General features: G+C 42.0%; 1 protein-coding gene across 1 annotated transcript; it reads right to left on the bottom strand.

The window, feature by feature from the left end:
- Window positions 1-979: 979 nt before the first annotated feature.
- MYLIP (myosin regulatory light chain interacting protein) lies at window positions 980-19,460 on the bottom strand. Its single transcript, XM_081055349.1, has 7 exons — window positions 19,134-19,460; window positions 17,838-18,028; window positions 7,206-7,391; window positions 5,826-6,023; window positions 5,164-5,328; window positions 3,901-4,321; window positions 980-2,517 (listed from the first exon to the last, which is right to left on the bottom strand). Exons 1-7 carry the CDS (start codon window positions 19,218-19,220, stop codon window positions 2,428-2,430), a joined length of 1,338 nt encoding a protein of 445 aa, XP_080911475.1. The 5' UTR covers window positions 19,221-19,460; the 3' UTR covers window positions 980-2,427.
- Window positions 19,461-20,178: the final 718 nt, after the last annotated feature.

Genomic DNA, 20,178 nt, shown 5'->3' with positions numbered 1-20,178 from the left:
CCCTATACAGATGTACCATGTTTTGTCTTTTATACTGTACTTTTACTGTATCTTTTTTGCTTAGATTTGTTTACATGCACCCATACTTACCATACTTCTGTCACAGTTGTACACAGTATTCAGTACAGTAACACGCTATACAGGCTTGTAGCCTAGGGGCTATAAGCTATCCCACACAGCCCAGGTGTGTAGTGGGCTGTACCATCTAGGTACAGCACTCTATGATGCTCCCACAATAACAAAATTGCCTAACCCCCATTTCTTAGAATGTATCCCTGTCGTTAAGGAACACATAACTGCAATTGGAAAACAAATCCCCGTCTCTCAATTTTTAAAAATTTATTTTCTTGAAATAATTGTACTTGTACTAAAGTGAATTTTTGTAGCAGCTGAAATTATTTCCTTCAACTGCTACAGGTAATTATCAGTTAGATATATTATGTGCAGTGCTCTCTGCTCCACACAGCATTTCTGGAACAACACAAATTAGCACACACTGGCATGCTTAGAAGGCGAGTTGTCCTATCGAACAGTTAGGTCCTAGCAGCAGAAGGCGAGTTCTCCTACTGGAGTTCTAGAGTCTGTAACCTGAGATCATTACTGCTGGGACCTAGACAGGTACTCACTTCTCCTGACCAGGCAACTAACCAGCAGCAATGTCTGGGTTTAAATTGTTCATTTCCAACTTTGCCATTCCTTTTCTTTCTCCAATATCTTCTAGTCCTTTCTCTATTTTTCACTTTTCATCTGGTTATATATATTACCCCATTTTCACCTACTTTCTAATTGTACAACCAGAAAACATAGAAGAGTGAATAAGTCGATGAACGTTCTCTTCCATTAGGGTCAATACCTGAAACATTTTCAGATTTTCCAAATAGGACCAAATTAGATACCAACTATGATGTTATCGATGCTCTTTTCTTTTAAATGAATTAAATTGGCTTAAATAACAATAACGGTGATGATACAAACACCCGTGGTTGCTTTAAGGTCTTTATTATCTTGAATATAAAAGACAAAAGTCCTCTAGGATATAACAGAGTTCTTTATGTGGAAACATTACTTTTTTGACAAGTGAAAAAATAAATACCTCTTGGGATAAAGGCTTATATGCTAATATGTGCCATAAAAAAGTAGAGTTTCAATATTTGACAAAATGTCTGTGCAAAGAAACAAATGCATAAGCACATTACTGCTACATTAAGGCAATATGAAAAATCTAATCCGAAATCTCAGGAAAGTGACAGTGTAGGTTTCTAGCTTTAACTTAGCTAGTATTGCACCCAATAAGGTCATCTAGGTTTCCGGACATCCTAGAAAACCCACAAGCTGACCAACGTCCAAAATGTCCAAGTGGGAGTGGAAAACATGATTAAAAATATAGAAACAAAAAACCTGAAACCCCTCTAAGACATATAGAGGGGTCAACAGAAAGTTAATAGTTAAGCATTTACAAAGAAAAAAAAGCATACAATAGCTAGATACCTATAATAAGGCTGTAAAACGCTTGATGGCTCAAGCAAAAGCAACCCCACTGGGTGAAGCTGGAGTAGAGAGCTCGGGAGAACTGAAGAAACACCCTCCTGGGGACACCATGAGACTTCATCTCAGTGAACAACAATCCCTTCCCCCAAAAGATGCTCCCTTTTCAATCTTAAAATATTCCACCAACTCAAGAGGCACAAGGAGTGCTGACTAGTCTGCAAAAATCTTTTAACAAAATGGGTAGCGTTTTATAATTGAAAGGCTTGGGGGTAGGAGAGGGGGAGGAAAACGGAACAGGAGACTACCCACACTGAGTTACCTGTTTTCCACTAGCCAGACTGGTTTAAATCTGACAACTTTGTGGTCAACTTTTTTGTTAAAAGTCACAGAATTGATTTTAAATGTTTGGCTTCTACTCATACTTGAACAAGTTATAAACAGAAATGACATTAAAACGATGACTATTCAAGAAAAACTTTCCTATTAAAAATGTTCAGAGCTCTGTGACCATACCAAAAAACAAACAAAATCCAAGTAAATTCTTAAAACCAATTCTTACAAAATTGGCTACAAGTAGAACTTACCTTGGGATACGCTAAGGAAACATACATCACTTCCTACAAGGTACCCACTTTTTGGCTCTGTTGCCACTTAACTGACATCGGAGATTTTACTTATTCCTTTCCTTGATCATAATAAGAATGAAAAGTCTGAGGAATGTATCTATGTCCCGAGGTCTTCCTGATCCCCACCACAGGAGGGGCTGATGGCATGTGTCAGTGGTGAGAAGTATCGTATTCTTTTTATTCTTCCTTTTTCTTTTTTAAGCATTGCATGGCAGATGGGTGTTGGAGTATTTATTTTTCTCCACAAGCTATCATTTTATAGTTTATAATAGTGCGGTTCATGGAAACGACCTGTCCAGTACTCGAAGGCAGATCAGATGACAGTCAGATTGAGAAGGCTGGTGTGGGTTGGGAGATAGACGTGCTGCACGTGTTCCACCCGTGACCGGCAGACTGGACACAACTGGAAGAGAAGCCAACAACACCGTGAGGACACCTTCGTGGATCTGTGTCTTCAGTGTTCACCCGTGGTTCCCATCAATTCCGTTTTCTAAATAAGTTGTGGTTATAATTATTTCTAGCTTTTGATTGACAGAGATCTTTGGTTTCTAACTGGTTTGCAAGTTTACACTTTACAAGGAATTAAAAATGAGTATTAGGAATTATATAAGTGGTAAGGAAATTAATTAGGTTTTTCATCAAACTTTTAACGAGGCACAATGGGTAAACACAATGGGATCCCCAAAGACATCCTGCTGCACAATGAGGCTGTGGCCCCTACGTGAGGGAACCCCCCCAGGCAGTGAGGCGAAGGTCCAGCTGACTGCCTCAGGCCGGTGTCACTGGGTTGAGGCCACATGGCCAGCGAGCATAGCTCTCTGCTCCTGTAGTCACAGGTCACAGCTCCACATCCCTCACTGGCTTCTCAACAAGCACATCCCTTCCTCAGCCACAAGGGGAGGGAGTGTAAGGCATGAGGGTCAGACTATGTGGGCAGAGAAACACAAACCTACAATGGCTCTGGGGAAATAACTCGCCATGATCTACTCTTAGGAAGGACGGAAGCGTCCTGTCGTCTCGTTACATAGCCCTAAAAATAGGTCTGAAATTAGCACTTTCTGAAGGACTAGATGTTATTCAGGGCTAGTTTTACATAAAACCATAGTGAAATTTAGCCAACAGTTCTGGGAAATGAAAATGAATTGAAAAAAAAATATCGTTAAGAGGAAATGTACGGTGCAAGAAAGGAAAAAAGTACTATATATGAGTTGTTTTTATGTTTGTGTATTAATATTAAAATTAGTTTGACTTGCTAAGGAAGAGTCCATCCAAGGGGCCCCTGGAGGCATACAGAGTAATGAAAGGAAGTTAATCACAAGTAATCGCAGAATAAACAACCTACCCAGGGATAACTGAGAGTTAACTATAAGCCAAAACTCTACGCATTCCTTCCCAAATATTTTAAGTCATAGTAAAGACCATCCTCGTAGGTATCAGCAAATGGGAGGCAAAATGAAATGGAAGAGGCGGTCTTAGACCAGCCCTCGGGAGGCCTGGATTCTACTCCCCCGCTTGGGCATAAACTAGGTGCCATTACCTTATGAATCTGAGCCTTGTTTCCAGCACTTGGAAAAGTCTATGGTTTAGAGTAATTACATTGTTGAAAATAGTATGCTAATCCAAAATGTTTCTAAAGGGCAATACCTTCCAAGTCACGGAACACAAAGACCCTTTCCAGGCGGAGGTGGACACTCTCAGTTTGCGCATTAGTGAGCCATCACCGGCTCGGAGCAGGTACTCACGCACTCTCTGTAAAGGAGAAGCAGGCCAGCTGACATCCCCTCACCTGGAGCTGAGCGGCACAGCCCTCGCAGCACACAGTGTGGCCACAAGGACAGAAGGCCGAGTTGATCTCCAGCTCGCAGCACACCATGCACAGCATGGCTTCCTTCAGCTTGCGCAGCTTCTCCTGGAGCACCCTGGTCTGCTGGCAGCTGAGGCCCTCACAGCTACTGCAATTCAGGCTGCTCTCGGAGGACTTCAGGGGAGAGCTGGAAGGGCTGCGGTCGCTCCTCGAGACGAGGTCCACAACGCCGGCATTGTACAGAGCCCTCCTGGCGTGGTCGTACACCTCCTTCGAGGTTCTCTTAATGTCGAAGACATACTTCTTGCCAAGGTTAATGTTTTCATTCAGAAACAGAGATGCCAAGTGGCCCTTCAAGTCTCGGCTGTACTGCATCATAACGGCACTGGTCACGGTGTCACACCTGCAGGGAGAGAGCGAGCAGCTGACCTCAGTACCGACAAGCCCGGCCCTGTCACGATTCAGACCGTCAAACGCACACGTGAATAGAAATATTCATGTCCGCAGACGGTTAGTGGTCTTGTTTGCAGGCTTGAAAGCAAATTCTTCCTGTTTTATACGTGTGAAAGATTTAAGTGATTCCACCTCTGATAAACCAGCCCTAAATGTCGGGGGAAGTGAATGTGCCCCTGAGCTTGCAGGGCCATGAGCTACAGTCCAAAGCAACTTGTGGCAAGAAAAACGACATTTTTCTTTGAAGTCTTGGCTTCATTTAAACATTTTCTACAAATTTTCCATTCTACTCCACAATTTGGGTGTCTGTTTTAACGTTAAAAAGGTTCAGGTTGCCTGCCAATTAAATTTCTTAAATTAAATTCTTATTAGAATTTTAATATTCCCAATATTTGAGTGAAACCACAACTGTACTTTAAAGCACCCTCTGACATGAGAGTATCAAAACTATTATTGAACAATCCTTACAATGTAGTGAGGATTCAGGACAGCAGCTCATCCAGAAAGGAAAGGTGGAAACCACCCCGAGTTGTCTTGGGGAGAGGAGGTGCTACGAGGAGGTAGGGAAGTGCTAAGCGGGGAAGATGTCTGTGCAGCTCATACATGTACACTTTCTGGTGGGAGAGAAGGATAATGCTGAGAAGGACGCCACTGCCACGGCAACAACGAAATGTTCGAAAGCAGCGGATTTCTTAAACTCTGTACAGGATTCACTGAGCCAATGCTACTGTTCCCGCAAACCTCAGAGCTGTGGACAGATGCTGAGGTTACGGGGTGAAGAGCAGTACGTGCCTGTAGAAAGCATGCGTCTCCGTGATGGCTCGGTAGAGCCCGCTGGCTGCCCTGGTGCTGATCATCTTAAACAAGAGCACGATGCTGTTCCCAGACTCCTTGGTGACGGTCAAGTACACATTCTTTCCTGACTGCGTGGCCATCTGCACTACGGGGTAAGCTATCCTGAAAGATGGGAAGAGAAAAGTGAGCAAGTCCAGGAGAGATGTCACTCTGCGTGTGCCTTTGCAGGATTCTCACGTGCTCATGCCCCAGGAGGAAAACCCCACACTGAGGCTGGGGCTAGCATTCAAACATTGTGCTCCCCACGATAAAGGCATATTGGAAGGCAGTTGTGAGTGCGTCAGTGGAGAGAAGTGTTGGAGCAAGTTGTAAGTGCGTGTGTGTGTATGTGTGTGGGGGTGAAAATGAGATTTTATAGCAGTGAACAACTTATTTGAAAAATATTAAGTCTGCCACACCAATACACTTGAGTTAATATTTTAAAAAATAATTAAATGCTTATCAAAGCCTAAATAAAATGAATGTACATACTAAAATGAAACAATTTTCTTCCTAAAGATGACTGTATAGTAAATCACACTCCATTTTCTATTTTCATGATCAGGGCTACAGAAGTATACATATATTTAGGGCTGAAAAAAATTTAAGACTTGGGTTACCTATTAATTGGGCTAAAGTCGTCTTTACAAATTGAGATTCCTTCGGGCCCAACCCCAATAAGGAGTTTCTGCCCTTCGCTGTCCCTCACAGAATGCCATTCTATGCCATAGTTTTCCATTGCCGACACAATCTGCAAAACTTGGTATTCCGCCGAAGCCTGGCTGGTCCCCTCCAAGGCCTTATGTTTTGCAACAATGCTGCAGGACACCAAAAAGACAGAGAGGTACACAGAGAGATTAACTCGTGCAGCCTGCAGAGATCACTGGTATCATTTTCACTAGTGAATTACACTGACATTGCCATTTATGAATTATAAGAACTTAAAGTTGTATGTTAATTGATGTTTCATTTATTTAGCAAATTTACTGTAAAATACTTCTAAGACACCATTTAAGAATCTTATTAAATATTCAGTAGTAAAAACTATTGGAGATATTGGAAGAGGGTGATTGGGAAGAATTACGGGACATCTGTAAAAATACACATAAGTAATTTCTATGAAAAAATGCAGGATTTATTTTATCTACTGCGCGGACAGCCTCTAATATAGTCCGTCCGGATCCCACCGCCTGGTGCTCTCACCCCTGGTAACGTCCTGCACTGGAGTGTGGGCTGGACGAATAACTTGCTTCTAATGAACAGAATATGGCAGGAGTGATGGGATGTCACTCACTTCTGAAATTAAGTCAGAAAAAGACTTTGACTTCCAGCTCGGTGCTCTCTCTTGCTCTGACATGGATGGCTTGTCCTGGGCGAAGCCAGCTACCACGTAATGAGACAGCTCCACGGAGAGGCCCATGTGGCGAGGGAACAGGGCCTGCCAACAAGCCACATGAGTCAGCCTGGAAGCGGGTCCCTCCCTCAGTTGAACCTTCAGTTGAGACGGAGTTCAACCAACAGCTTGACAGCAGCCTGGTGAGGGATCCTGAGCCTGAGAAGCCAGCGGCCAGGACCAGATTCCTGACCCACAGGCCTGGGAGATAACGTTTGTTGTTTTAAGCCACTAAGTTTCAGCGTTACCTGTTGCCGATGAATGCACAATTAAGACACCTACGTTAGGTCTCTTGGTTTAATCCTTGATGGGATGAAAAAAATTCCAATATGCATGATAGATTTTTTATGTTAGGAGATCTGCATTCTTAAAAGGTCAGAGATTTTAAAAACTCCGATTATATAGCATTTCATGTAAGGGCATTTACTTGTGTGGATTATGTGTTGTATTTATAAGTTTCTCAAAGAAAAGGCTAAGAATCTTTTGAAAACAACTGGTTGAATGGGGTAATGTTCTCGACTTAAGCTCACAAATGATCTCTATATACCATAGATTCATTTTCTTCTGGAAATTCTTACAAATTTGCTAGGTCGATAGGTATAAACACCTGTTGAAGGCGGCACTGGAGAGCTCCTTTGCACACAGCTCCTCGTAGCTGTACTTGGCAGTGTTCTGATTGTAGTCTCCGAACTTGGTCTGGGCCAGGAGGGCGCTGAGTTCCACTGCCTGCTCTGGGGAACACTGGAGGTGGCCAGCCAGGAGGGCCTCCTTGATATGCAAGAAAAAGATATGCCTGCAAAGCAATGCAGGAATGAAGTTAAGCTGGGAACTCCACCTGCTTAGTATTTTCACAATCCCTTTGAAGTTAGCAAAACAGAGCAAGTTTAAAAGCCGCCTGGAAAATGCTTACATTATAGAACCTTTTCTATCATAAATATACAGGTAAAATAAGTCTAAAGACTAAGTTTCTCTGGAATGAAAAGTGTAACCCAAACAAAACAAATCTAAGACAAATTCAGTAACATTCAAGTTATGAAATAAGAAATAATTAGACACAAGTTTCTGCGTTATAATTTTTTTTAAAAATGACCTTAATCAGAAAACTTTATCTTGACATGGAATTGCTATCTTGAGATCCTCATCTTTATTCAAATGACCCCCAAACCTCTAGTCTTAGCCCCAACTTCTCTCCTAGGAATGATACTCAAATGTCGCAATGCCTATCGACTTCACTTAAGATGTTTTTAGTATCTCAATTTTAATTCATTCAAAACCAAACTCACTGTGTGCGTCTTCCTTCCCTAACCCACTTTTTCTCCCAGTAAAAATCAGTTTCGTTTGTTATTTTTCCCACAGACTCACTTCTGACTCCATCTTATTTCCACCTACTTTCTATCTCTGAAAACTTCTTCCTACTTTTACCTCCTCTGCCCTACCTGCATCTCTAAACTGTCAGAGAACTGACAGTATCCTCTAAGCTGATCCTTCCCGACTGTGGTGATCCACTTTCCAAGTTGCTTGCTTCTGCCATGCACTTGCCATTTCTCTGCCCCAAATCCTTCAAGGGATCCCACTGTTCCCAAGACAGCACGCTTTCAGTATGAACCCAGGCTTCTCCACACGCTGGCCCCAACTTTCTAGCCACATCTCCTGTCAGTCCCGCTAGCCGCTGTGCCCCAGGGAAGGAACAATTCCTTTTCCTGGAGAAACCAAGCACACTCATGCACCTGTGGCTGGTCTCGCTGCTCCCTCAGTCCTGAAGGCTGTTCTTTCTGCCCCTCATTTAGCTACCATTCCATCTATATCACATGCAAACTATTTCTCTGTTATGGTATTTGACTTCTAACTTAAGTGCCTCTACTATCAGAGAACTCCATACATTTAAGTAAAACTGCACAGTGTCTGCAATTAGTTTATATTCATGTCCACCTTAGTTTCGTTCTATTTGACCTGTCCTAACTGTATACAATATTCTACATTGACTACAAGGTGTGTCCTACTCACACGTTCCTGGGACACATTGTTGCTTACCAATAAGTATGGTCCAAGATTCTCAAGACAGCATCTGAACGGCCATAGATTGGCCTCGGTTACAGAATTTGTCTCTGGCAAATGTATAGGTATAACCTTACTTTGACTTGTTATGAAACATGCTTAAATGCCACAATATTCCTTCCATTAACAAATGAATTACGGCCAATGGTGAAGCTCTGAACACTACTCTGAACAGAGCTCGTAAGTTCAGCTCCCCATCCTATGCCAATCATCAACACTGCTTTTATTCACAGACCAGCCTGTGTGTAACATTCCAGGTAGAGAGGACAACAGGAGCAATATAAGGAAAGAAGAAAGTGAGGCTAGGAGGGGCTCCAAGGAGGGGCTCTATGGAGAGTCTCAAAATGTCAGACTGACAACAGCCATTAATCTTCCTCTAAGAACTGTATAAATTTAATGTTTCATGCCTTCTATAATGATAACGAAATGTTTAAAATTATCAAACTCTGCCAAAAACTGCAGTTTTTTTAAATTATTATTCAAAGCCCCCACAGTAAGCATGCACAATAGCAATAAAAGAAGAATGGTTTTTATTAACTCAAACATCTGCTAGTCTTTAAAGTATTTCTGACACACTGCTAAACTGAGAAGGGGGTCCCTACTGGGGCAAAGAAATAATCACAAGAACAGCTTGTTGTAAAATAGCTATCTGAGGCCTGAGGCCCAGCATTCCCATTGATCTTGGTGTTACACCACTGCTTCAGCTCTCAGAATGCTTCTTAGATGACCCTTCAGTCAACTTCACCCTGGTTAACAGACCTCTGTCTCTGCATTCATCGGGGGGCATGTTAGTAGAAAATGAAACTCTGAATATATGCTGACATTAAAGAAGAAATTACATGCTGAAGGATTGTCGGAGTGTCACCACAAACTAAGTCTTCTCAATTTAATCACTGCTTATGTGAAAGTGTCTTTTAAGTGATTTCCCAAGTATTAAGTTAGAAACTAGTTTCTGCTTTATTAAAGAGTTAAGCATAGCTTGAAAAAGAGTTTCAAAATCAATCCAATTTCTTTTTCCAAACTATTCATGCCTACTTCTGGTGAGACAGCTGCCAAAACCAAAGGCAAATAGCAGCAGTAACAAAATACTAACAGGTGGTCAGCGGCCCGAGAGTCACGCTGATCCAGGCTGATCCCTTCCCGGCATGTAGGTCAGAGTTGAAAAAAAAGGGGATGGGGGACAATTGGCTTTTTCTACATATTCCACATTCTACGCTGGACTGCAGTCAATACCCAGTGAGCAGAATAAACTTCCTCGTTACTGGTGACATAAACTTTCTGATAAGGGCCCTTCCTGCATTTTTCAGTTTCATGGCTATAAAGCAATCTTTTCATTTCAAGTCAATAAATATTTGCCATGCGCTGCCTCTGCCAAGCCCTACCCAGGGTGAACACGTCTGATTGCCCCTTTACAGATGAAACTGACAGCCTTTTAGCGGGAAGGAACACATCCTGTCAAAATAACTCCAGACACAAACTGGCTTTTGGGGGACCAGCTTATGCTCTCCAGAAGAACAGCACAATGGAGGAGTGACAGCAAAGGTCACCAGCTGTGACCAGCCATCAGCAGACTATTTAACGTGCTCTTTCCAAGAGGGAGGATGGCAGAGAACAGATACACATTTCCAACAAGGAATCTAGTGATGGCTTAACAGTTAAGGTTGGTTTTTGAATCAAGTATTTTCTGATTCCTTTCTCTCGAACCATCTGGCTTATAACTGTCTGGCTCATGGATTTTCCCCCCTCCTTTTCTTGTAAAGTGGGTGAAAGGTTACTAATATCAAAAATAAGCAGATGTGGTCAAAGAAGTCATGCCTGTGGTGATTTTTCTTTTTTAAATAAAGATCAAAAGTAGTTGACATATCTAATTTAATTTAGGCTACATGCTCGCATCACAAACAGAATGAAAGCCTTTGGGGAAAAAAAGCTATTTTCTTTGTCTTCAGCAGATATCTGTGGATATGTCCTATAGACATATGCTCGAAGTGCATTTTCTACACATTCTTCTGGTTACCCCTGAAATTCATGATTCTTGAAGTTTTATCCAGTTATTATACTAATAAAATGGATATTTTCAGTATAGGGATCACATTTTGGCACCCCAAAAGAAACATTCTGGCTAACTCATACCTTTGCTTCATGGGTACAAATGAATTCACACTTACTGTAGCTTTATGGAAGATTTTTTTTAAAATGGAAGGAATATAAGGATGCCAAATTGTAATTTTTAAAAAGAGTCACACATTCTTAATATATTTTTGTTCCTCTATTCTAAAAATTAATTCCTTTCCATAGCTTTAAGGAATTAAGTCATTTACCTTTTAAGAATTGTAATCAGAGAACTCTCCTCTACACATTGGCTTGCCTCATAAAGAAATTATATAATAATCAAAGCAGAACTTTCTGCAAACCAGTTGGGAGTTATCTCTCTGCTCATCACTAATGGTTACTCTCAATTACTGCCCTCCAGGTATCTTCCCAGTTACATCATTTTAAAGAACTTTTTGTGACACAAATGTAAGATAACTATATCCATATGTACTATTCAACTCAAAATTTAAGTAACTTAAAACATCTTTAAAATGACTAAGTAACTATTTTTAAAAATGTTCCAGTCCCAATATTGACAGTATTCCTCCCCCCAAAAGACCCGACTAAACCTGGCCATCAGTTAGTAATGGCTGGTTTGTCCCTCACCTAGTTAGCCCCCGACGTGATCACGCATTTGCCTGCCTCAGTCCAATGAGTCACTTAACCACATCAGTTTATTTTCAACTAAACTCTGACTGCCAAGTTATATTTAAAAACTATCAAATCAAAACAAAATTGCTGTGAGAGTTTTTTGTTTTGTATCTTAAATTCCAGGGAAACAAAAATCATTTCAAGATGGATCATAGGCCTAAACGTACAAAAGCTATAACCATAATGATTTTAAAACAAAACACAAGAATGTATCTTCATGATATGGGGGTAAGCAAAGGTTTCGCAGGATGCAGTCAGCAAAAATTGTAAAAAATAAAAAGATCAACTATACTTTACCAAAATTAAAAACTACTTATCAAAAAGCATCAAGAAAACAGGTAAGCCACAGGAGAAAAGACAGTATTTACAAAACATATACCTAAAGTGGTATTTGTAAAGAATTTGTACAGCTCAAAAATAAAAGCAACAACTGAATAAAAGTGGGTAAATGACTTGAATAGGAAGTTCACAAAAGAAGATACACAAACAGCCAAAAAGCACATGAAAGAAAATTTACCATTAATAGCCAGTAGAGACATACAAATTAAAACCTCAGAGAGCTATCACTACACACCCACCAGAAGGCTGGCAGGGATGTGGAGAAGCTGGACTCTCATCCATTCTTGGTGGGTGTACATGATGGTACATGTTTGGGGAAAAGGTCTGGCAGTTACTCATAAAACTAAGCGATCACCTCCTCTATGACCCAGCTATTCCAGTCTTAGCTATTTATTCAAAAACAATGAAAACACGTATCTACCAAAAACTTGTACATGAATGTTCATAGCAGCTTTATTCGTAATAGCTGGAAAACAGGTGTTCACCACCAGGAGTATGGATAAACAGGCAGTAGTACATTCATACCATGGATACTATCCAGCAATAAACAGGAATAAGCCAGATACACTAGTATACGGTCTGATGGACCTCAAAAATTTTATGATGAACAAAAGAAGGCAGACACACACATGTGTTTGCACTTCACGATTCTATCTACATGAAGCAGAACAAGCAGAACTAATCTATGCTAGAAAAACATACAACTCTGGTAGTACAGTAGGGTGTGTGGGGGTGGAGAAGCAGGGCGGGGAATGACTGCAGAAGAGCCTGAGGAACTTTCTGGAGTGGTGGTAATAGTCTAAACCTTGATAAGGGTTTTGTTTAAACAGTCAGATCCATTTGTCAAAACCCATTAAATGGTATAATTAGAATTTATGTCTTTCATCACATGTAAATTTTATTTCAAAAGAAAAGAACTATAGGCAAATATTGAGTTCTAATTAATGATATGCATATTGAAGTATTTAGGGGGAAGTGTACTTACACACAACTTGTTTTGAAAAGCATCAAAAACATTAAGAGATGAGTAGAGGCATCAGTAAATGAATAAACATAGTTAACTGTTAATAGTAGAATCTAGGTGGGGGTATTAGGTGTTCACTGTAAAAATCCAAATTTATCTGTACATTTGAAAATTTTTATAAGAGGTTGACAAAATAATACTAGTGAAAATCTCTTAAAATCTAAGTTCACAATTCAAATGAATAAGCTATACCTAATATGAACCATCAAATCTACATTTTATGGAAGGCCTGTCACAGACAAATTACCAAGCCAGGTCTCCTTTCAGGCTGAAGGAAATCCTTCTCAAAGCCCCAAATGCAAAATGGGAATCATTGATAAATGTGCTCCTGCTCAGGCTCCAAAGCAGTTAAAGGATATGGAGGTGGTGGTGGTGGGGGGGAACATTCCCCACTTCAAAAGTTATTACAATTTACACCAGAAAAATACTATTACTTGGAAGCATAAAATCTGCACTTCTAAAAAATACGAGCACTCACCATAGAGACCTATCCTAGGCAAACAACAACCCAGGCAAACCTGTAATTTAAAAGTGTTAACTACAATCTCTTCCTCAACAATCCAGATTAGTGGGGAGTGCAACTAGGTCCAGGAGAGGTCTGTGACCAGGCTGCAGGGGGACACGACTAGAGAATAAATGTATCCAGTGCCCCTGGAGCTGTGCACCACTGGTCCCCCTGAGTCTGACCCTAAGTGCCATGTAAATATTTAAATTTATTAGAAAATTATATGGTCAAGATTGGAAGTTCATTTTTATAACATAAAAATCAATTCCTCAATGTTCTCTGGAGATTTCATGCCAATATATAGAGGGTGCCAAAAAAATGTATACACATTAATAAGAAAGGAAAAAACTGTATTAAAATTGTAATACTCAATATATACCAATAACAGAAGATGAACACAAGTCACGTTTGACTTCTGCAATTACAAGAGGTGCTCAAAGTGGTTCCCATCAGCATAATTTTAGCACAGTTTTTCCTTTCTTAAAATGTGTATACATTTTTTTGGCATCCTCCATATAAGTATCACAAATTTGAAGAGACTGAAGGTGCCCAGATGGGAGACCCATGGCTAAAATAAACATATAATGACACAAACTTCCTATATACTAAGCAAAAAGAAAAACTTAACAGATAAATTAGAATTCAGAAATTTAATTAATAGTTTATGTGGCAATAATGTAGGAGTCTGTTTTTATCTTTTTTATTTACCAGGAGCCTGTTTTGTGTTTGGACATATAAAAAAACCCTAAATAACGCAATGAAGAATTGGCCTGCGGTAGGGTGGACGCGACTAGGGATGGAACAAAAGAATGCTAAGCACTGAGAAAACTCTTAACAGAATAATCACTACAAAACATTTTTTAATGGTGAGATTTCTTTTAGTCTCAAACTTTTCATTTTATAGAAGCAAACTGGCAAACATTTCAATATCTGTAAAAAAAAATGAGTATCATTAGTATCAGTTACCTGTTTCTTATTTATTTCCAAGTACTTAACTCATTAATTCAATGAATATTTATGCACCAGGCACTTGCAAGACTCTGGAGATACAATGTGGATCAGCTCCCTGTTTCATGGAATTGATAGATTATTAGGGTGGCTGACAATGAACAAATTGTCACATCCATAAAGGCAGTGTTACACGCTCATTACATGCTATGAAAGGAAGCTACACAATGTCTCAGGAGAGTTTGGTCTCCTGAGCAAGCCCAGAGATGGCTTTTCTGAGGCGTAGCGACCGAGCTGAGGTCTGTCTGAAGGACAATGGGGTGAAACTCATCACTGCTCATCCCATCGTTCAAACCTTGGTGAGATCCAAGGCTTAGGCATTTCCATGAATATTTAGCTCAGGACTCACTGATCCCTTGTACTGGGGTTTTCTGGGGAAAAGAATTCTGGTGTTGGTGAGTCTTAACCTAAGCAGGAATGCCCCCAGCAAAGACCAGAGCTCTGCTAAAATGCGGCAAAGTCAGGAGAAGCAGAAAGATTTTATTGGCAGTGGATGGTATAATTACCACCTCTGAAGATGAGGCTTATAATTCTCTAAACCGGTTTTAAAAATGTTGACCAAAATCTGGTCTGAATTGCTGTGAATAACCGAGAGCCTTTGAAAGGCAAGAATTCCAAAGATTACTATTTGAGAACAACGTCCAGAATACATTAGTTTCACTTTTAGTTTTAATCCATAGCATGGCAAACATCTGCTGAAAATACCTGCTGTCTCCATCTCTGAGCTGTGCCAGCTGAGTCTAAACAAGACTCTTCGGTTACTTTCCAGACCTCCATTCAAGAGCAAACATAATAATCTGGGTAAAGAACCAAATTTAAAATGAGGCCAAATCAGAAACCAGATTAATTCTACCTACCAATCTAAGCAGACACTTGATAGGTTTCTTATGTCTTCAGGGAAATGTATTCAGGAAAACATTGAGGAAAATCATATAGAGAGGAAACAGATGCAAAGAAAAAAAAAATCTATTGCTAGAAGAGATTCCAGAGACAATCTGGTCCTGGACTTTCAATTGAGATGAAGAAAGAGCTGGCTCAGTCTGGGAAGTCCACATACACTGGTAGTTTAGTTGGTGGCAGAGGCGGACCTAGGATGCAGACCTCCTGCCTCGACCCCAGTACTCTGTAACAAACAGGCCTCCCGGCTGCTCATTCTCACAGCAGCCTCCCTAATCCAATGCAAACTGGTATATTAACTGGCCCCTTTAGGCCAGCTCGACTGTGAAGAGGCTACTTAATTGCCCACAAAGGACAACTCAGCCAGCATATTTCATACCATTTAATAAACTGTCCAGACACTTCGTACACTAAATGTACCCTTATGACTTGACTTAGAGATGGTAAACAATCACCTCTCATAATTGCACTGGTAAAGCTGAGTTTACTCACTACCTAAACAGATCTATTTTATTTTCATGTCACTTTATATAAATATTTTATAATGAATAATTAAACATCAAAAGGTTTATCAACCAGCTTTATCTTGCTAACATTAATATTGGGGGAAATAACTATTTTTGTTCTATAGTATCATGCACATAAAAACAATGCAAGCCATAACTAAAGTGCACCCAATACAACTTCTGATCCTAATGAAAAGGTACAAATGCTAATGACAAATCACTTTATGTAGTTATTAAGGCACAATGCTATATAAATTTTAGGTGACATTTTCTTAAAATTCTGTATTTCAGACAACCCTACGAAAACAAGTAAAATGCTCCCACATTTTAAAAGCAAGTCAAAAGCTTAGATCACACTAATTTTTCAATAAGATTTCAAAAGGATCTAAAATCAATTAAAATTACCTAGTCTAACTAGACATGTGTATTCTTTGAGTGCCATTAGGTATGAATCTCAAGAGTCAAAGCCAATTGAGTCAATAAAGTAGGAAATTTGATTCCAATTCTAATTCATAAAATGTCTCTATTTCTTGCATGAATAAAATGGATTTGATAATAGTTATTAACTCAATTACAAGAAAGTATAAGACCGTCTAGTAGTAAATTTTAAAGTCTGTAAGCGTTCATTATACAAACGTATTATACAATTATAACTGTAGCCATTGTTTAAATGATGTATTCGCTCCTCGAAGCTTCTACAGATTTAAAAAATATATTTGTGTCATCAAAATAGATTTGCATCTGGAGGCCCTGAAATGACTGAAAATCATGATAAAAGTACACAATGAAAATTCCAATATATTGTGAAATATATGTATTATATTCTTACTTGACTGCCAGTTATCACACAGAAATGCAAAGCGGAACCTTTCACAAATCAGCTTTCAATAAAAAAAGAAAACCCTCAACCCATTCTGATTAATACACAGCTAAAACATCGTTAAACATGCAATCACTTGAATATTTTGCAAGACATTTTCAAGAGCACTAAGAATTTAATATACCAGTCCCTTCAGAAACAAAACTGAACATTTCCCTCACTCTTTAAAGCTCTATAATGAGACAAAGCAGATTTCAAATTCAAATAAATAGTATTTCAAAATATGTTTCTATCAGTCTTTAGGTAAACAAACAAAAAATGTCATGTTAAAAACTCTTAAAGGTATTGTTTATTCATCATTACTCAAATTTTCACATTCACATTTTCATGTACATGGCAAATTTCCAAGCCAAATGATTATGGAAAACATTAGAATTTAGAGCTAAAGTTTGCTGTATTTAGAATTAGTTGTTTTTCTTAATTTTTTTTTTTTACATGCCACTGTAAGATTCAGGTCTCTTGCATTTCAGCAATAAATGTTAAAAACTGGTTTCCTAGTTTTCTCATCCTTGAGAAAAGTATTCCAGTCAGCCCAGGGGAGAAAATGTTTTCGGTTTGCAAGAGAAAACCACCTTCTCTGGTTTTCTACCACTACTGGCGGTTTTCTAAAGAGATAAATTTAACAATCTAAAGCAACAATCATATATAACATATCTGTGGGATGGAGTTTGGTTATACTGTTCTTAAAAGAGTTCTCTAAGTTTTCCAGAAACTTAAAAACTTTTAAAATTCTGCATTAAGTCGGACAGAGCTCTTTGCTACACAATGTAATCTGACACTAGCCTGAAGAAGTTGACCAAGTTTACGAAGGGTTTCCTGCTTTCTGTTAGAACAGTCTATAATGACCTATAGTAACACTGCCGAGAGGCAGAGGTTACTCTGGGGCATTAGCTGCTGCTATCAGGAAGTCAGTGGGTCTTTTCCTTCCTTCCTTCCCTCCTTCTCTGCCTCCCTCCCTCCTTCCTTCCTCTCCTCCTGCCGCCTCCCCCACCCAGACCCGTGTCTGCCATTGTGTTTGTAAGAATTCAACCCTGCTCTCCCATTGTCTATAAAGACAAGAAAAACCGCAAGAAGAGTTGGAAAATGTACCCCATGTCAACTATATAGGTTCCTTTTCACTTTGATGTAAGGGCTGCGCCATGAAAAACTTCGAAGTGATGAACCAACTCACTCTTCTGTATCAAAACAAATTTGCCTATAAACATCTCTGGGAAGGAGCAATGACCCTTTCTAAATGGAACCAAAGGCCTATTTGACATTGGTTTATTTTAGCATCACTTTACCTAGTCTGCTCCTGTAAAATGAGATGAGGCTCCACGAAGAATTTGACTCTCAGTTTAAGCCGGTAAGGGGCTAGCCCATCCATCTGCTGGGAGATCCGGTTTCTCAGATTTAGCCATAAACTTTCACCTTTGCTACCCGTAAACTGCAGTCCAAAATAATCAACTTCTATAATTCCCAATCGCCTGCACACCTGAAACAAAAATGAATGCAGCATGGATGAGCAAATGGTCCGTGTAGTCAAAGTAAACCAAAGGACTCCACTGGCTCTGAGATTCCTGCCTATTCTTTACAAAGTTCAACAACAGTATTACAATTTCTGTGGTAAACTGGAAGAACAAAGATCCAGGGATGCTAAACTACTAGGTGAAGCATAGCAATGTCCTTCCTTTAATACTCAGGACACAGCCAATGGCAGAAGAGAAAAAGGCTTCCTCAAAAGCAGCCTTCCAGAAAGGCTGAGGAGGGCCATCTCTGGGAATTTTCCTCCTCATTCTAACCACCAAAATTCCCTCCACCAACACAAACGGCACAGCTGACTTGGCAGCTTAGTGTCTGGACAATTTTAACCGTCTGCACTACCAAAAAACAAACGCATTGAGGAAACACGCCACAAGTGTCATCTCAGCTTGGAAGGGGTTTTCCAAACATCTCAGGTCTGGGGGGTTTGAGGGCACAGCGTTTCCCTTGAGCTCAAATCTGCCGTGTGCCCTACCACGATGCACTGTTTGGAACCGTTCTTCGCCCTTCAAGAAACGCGTGCTTCAAGACAAGCGAGGAGTAGATGCCAAAACGGTCCTCTCGTCCTCGCAAACCCGAAGATGCAGGTGGATGGTCCATTTGAGCAGCAGCAAGAGACAAGGGCCCGGCTTGTCTGCCAAACAACCTGAGAGACCTGTGACCGCTTCCAGCCACCTCATCCCGGGACGCAGGTGTCGCTGGCAGGCCCCGCGGGGACCCGACCGGCGGCTTCCCGCACACACCTGCGGCAGATGTTCTGGTCCGCCTTCTTCCGGGAAAGTGCGGGGCTGGGGCGGGGGGGGGCGGGGGACAGGGTGGCCGGCCACCGCGCGCGTCCTCTGCGGTTTCCCACGCGCTCCCGGCGGGGAGGCCACGCGCCCCGCGCTGGCGGAGTAGGGGGCGCGGGCCGGGCGCCTGGGACGCGCCACCCCCCCCCCCCCGCCACCCCGGCCTCCCCCGCAGCGCCGCCCGGCCCCTGGCAAGCGGTGCGTCCCAAGTGCACCGCGCCGCCGCCAGCCCCCTCGGCCTCGGGTCCCCGCCTGACCCCTCGTCCTCACCTGGTTGAGGCAGTCCTCGCCGTTGGCTTTCGCCTCCACTTCCACCTCCATCAGCACCGCGTCCGGCCTCGTCACATAGCACAGCATGGCTGGGGCCGCGGCTGCCGCCACAGCCGCCTCCTCTTTGGTGTGAGCGGGGCTGCCGCCTCCCCACCAATCAGACCCAGCCCGGGTCTCAGGGAGGCTGGTCCTTGGGAGGCTGCCGCCTTGCAGACCCTCGCCCTGCGCCCCGGCCGCCGCGCCCTCCTGCTACCCCCTTGCCAGCCCGCTAGCCCCGCGGCTCTCACAGCCTGTACCGCGGCGCCGCACTCCGGCAGCCAGACTGCCTGCGCCGCGACAGAGACTCCTCTGATATAGTGGCTCCGCCCCCTCCGGCGGGCTCCCCGCCAATCACAGCGGCTCTGCCCCGCCTCCGCTGCCCCGCTGGCTAATAGAGGCGCGGGATCGGCCGCGGCCCCACCCCCCAGCGCCGTCTGCTTTCCGGGGCTGCCCGGGGAGGTGGCAGCTTGCGGGCGCCGAGTCCTGCGGGAGGAGGGAGGCCGGCAACACACCCGCCGCCTCTGCCCGCTGGGCGACGCTACTCCGAGCGAGCGACCGCCACGGGCTCTGAAGCAGAGTCGCCTCTCTGTCGGGCTGGAATTTACAGTGATGAAACGCCCTGGCTCACTCCAAAAGGCATTCCGGGAGGTGAAAGCAAAAAGGAAAAGGAAGGGAGCAACCCGAAATCCTGGGCACAACTATTTTTTCCTGGGGTTTGCTACCGTGGGTTGTCGAAAGGCGGAATGGTTGTTCCTCATTTCAGACCTAGTCACTGAACACGCGCATCTGAGTATAAAAGTTTTGGCAGTTGACCAGTAAGTCAGGGAGCTTGATCTAGTGCTTCTGCATGAATCCTCTCCAGAGGCTTCTAGTTACCTGTTCTGCTGAATCAAAACACCTTATAAGGTACTAAGGCCCTCTCTCAGGTTGCCCATCCTATCGCATGTCTTATCTCACATAGTCATTAAACATTAATTGAGCATCTGCTGTGCTGCTGATCCCTTCT

This window comes from Rhinolophus hipposideros (genome assembly GCF_964194185.1).
Source record: "Rhinolophus hipposideros genome assembly, chromosome: 8".
NCBI lineage: Eukaryota > Metazoa > Chordata > Mammalia > Chiroptera > Rhinolophidae > Rhinolophus > Rhinolophus hipposideros.
This window is presented reverse-complemented; position numbering and strand designations above follow the sequence as displayed.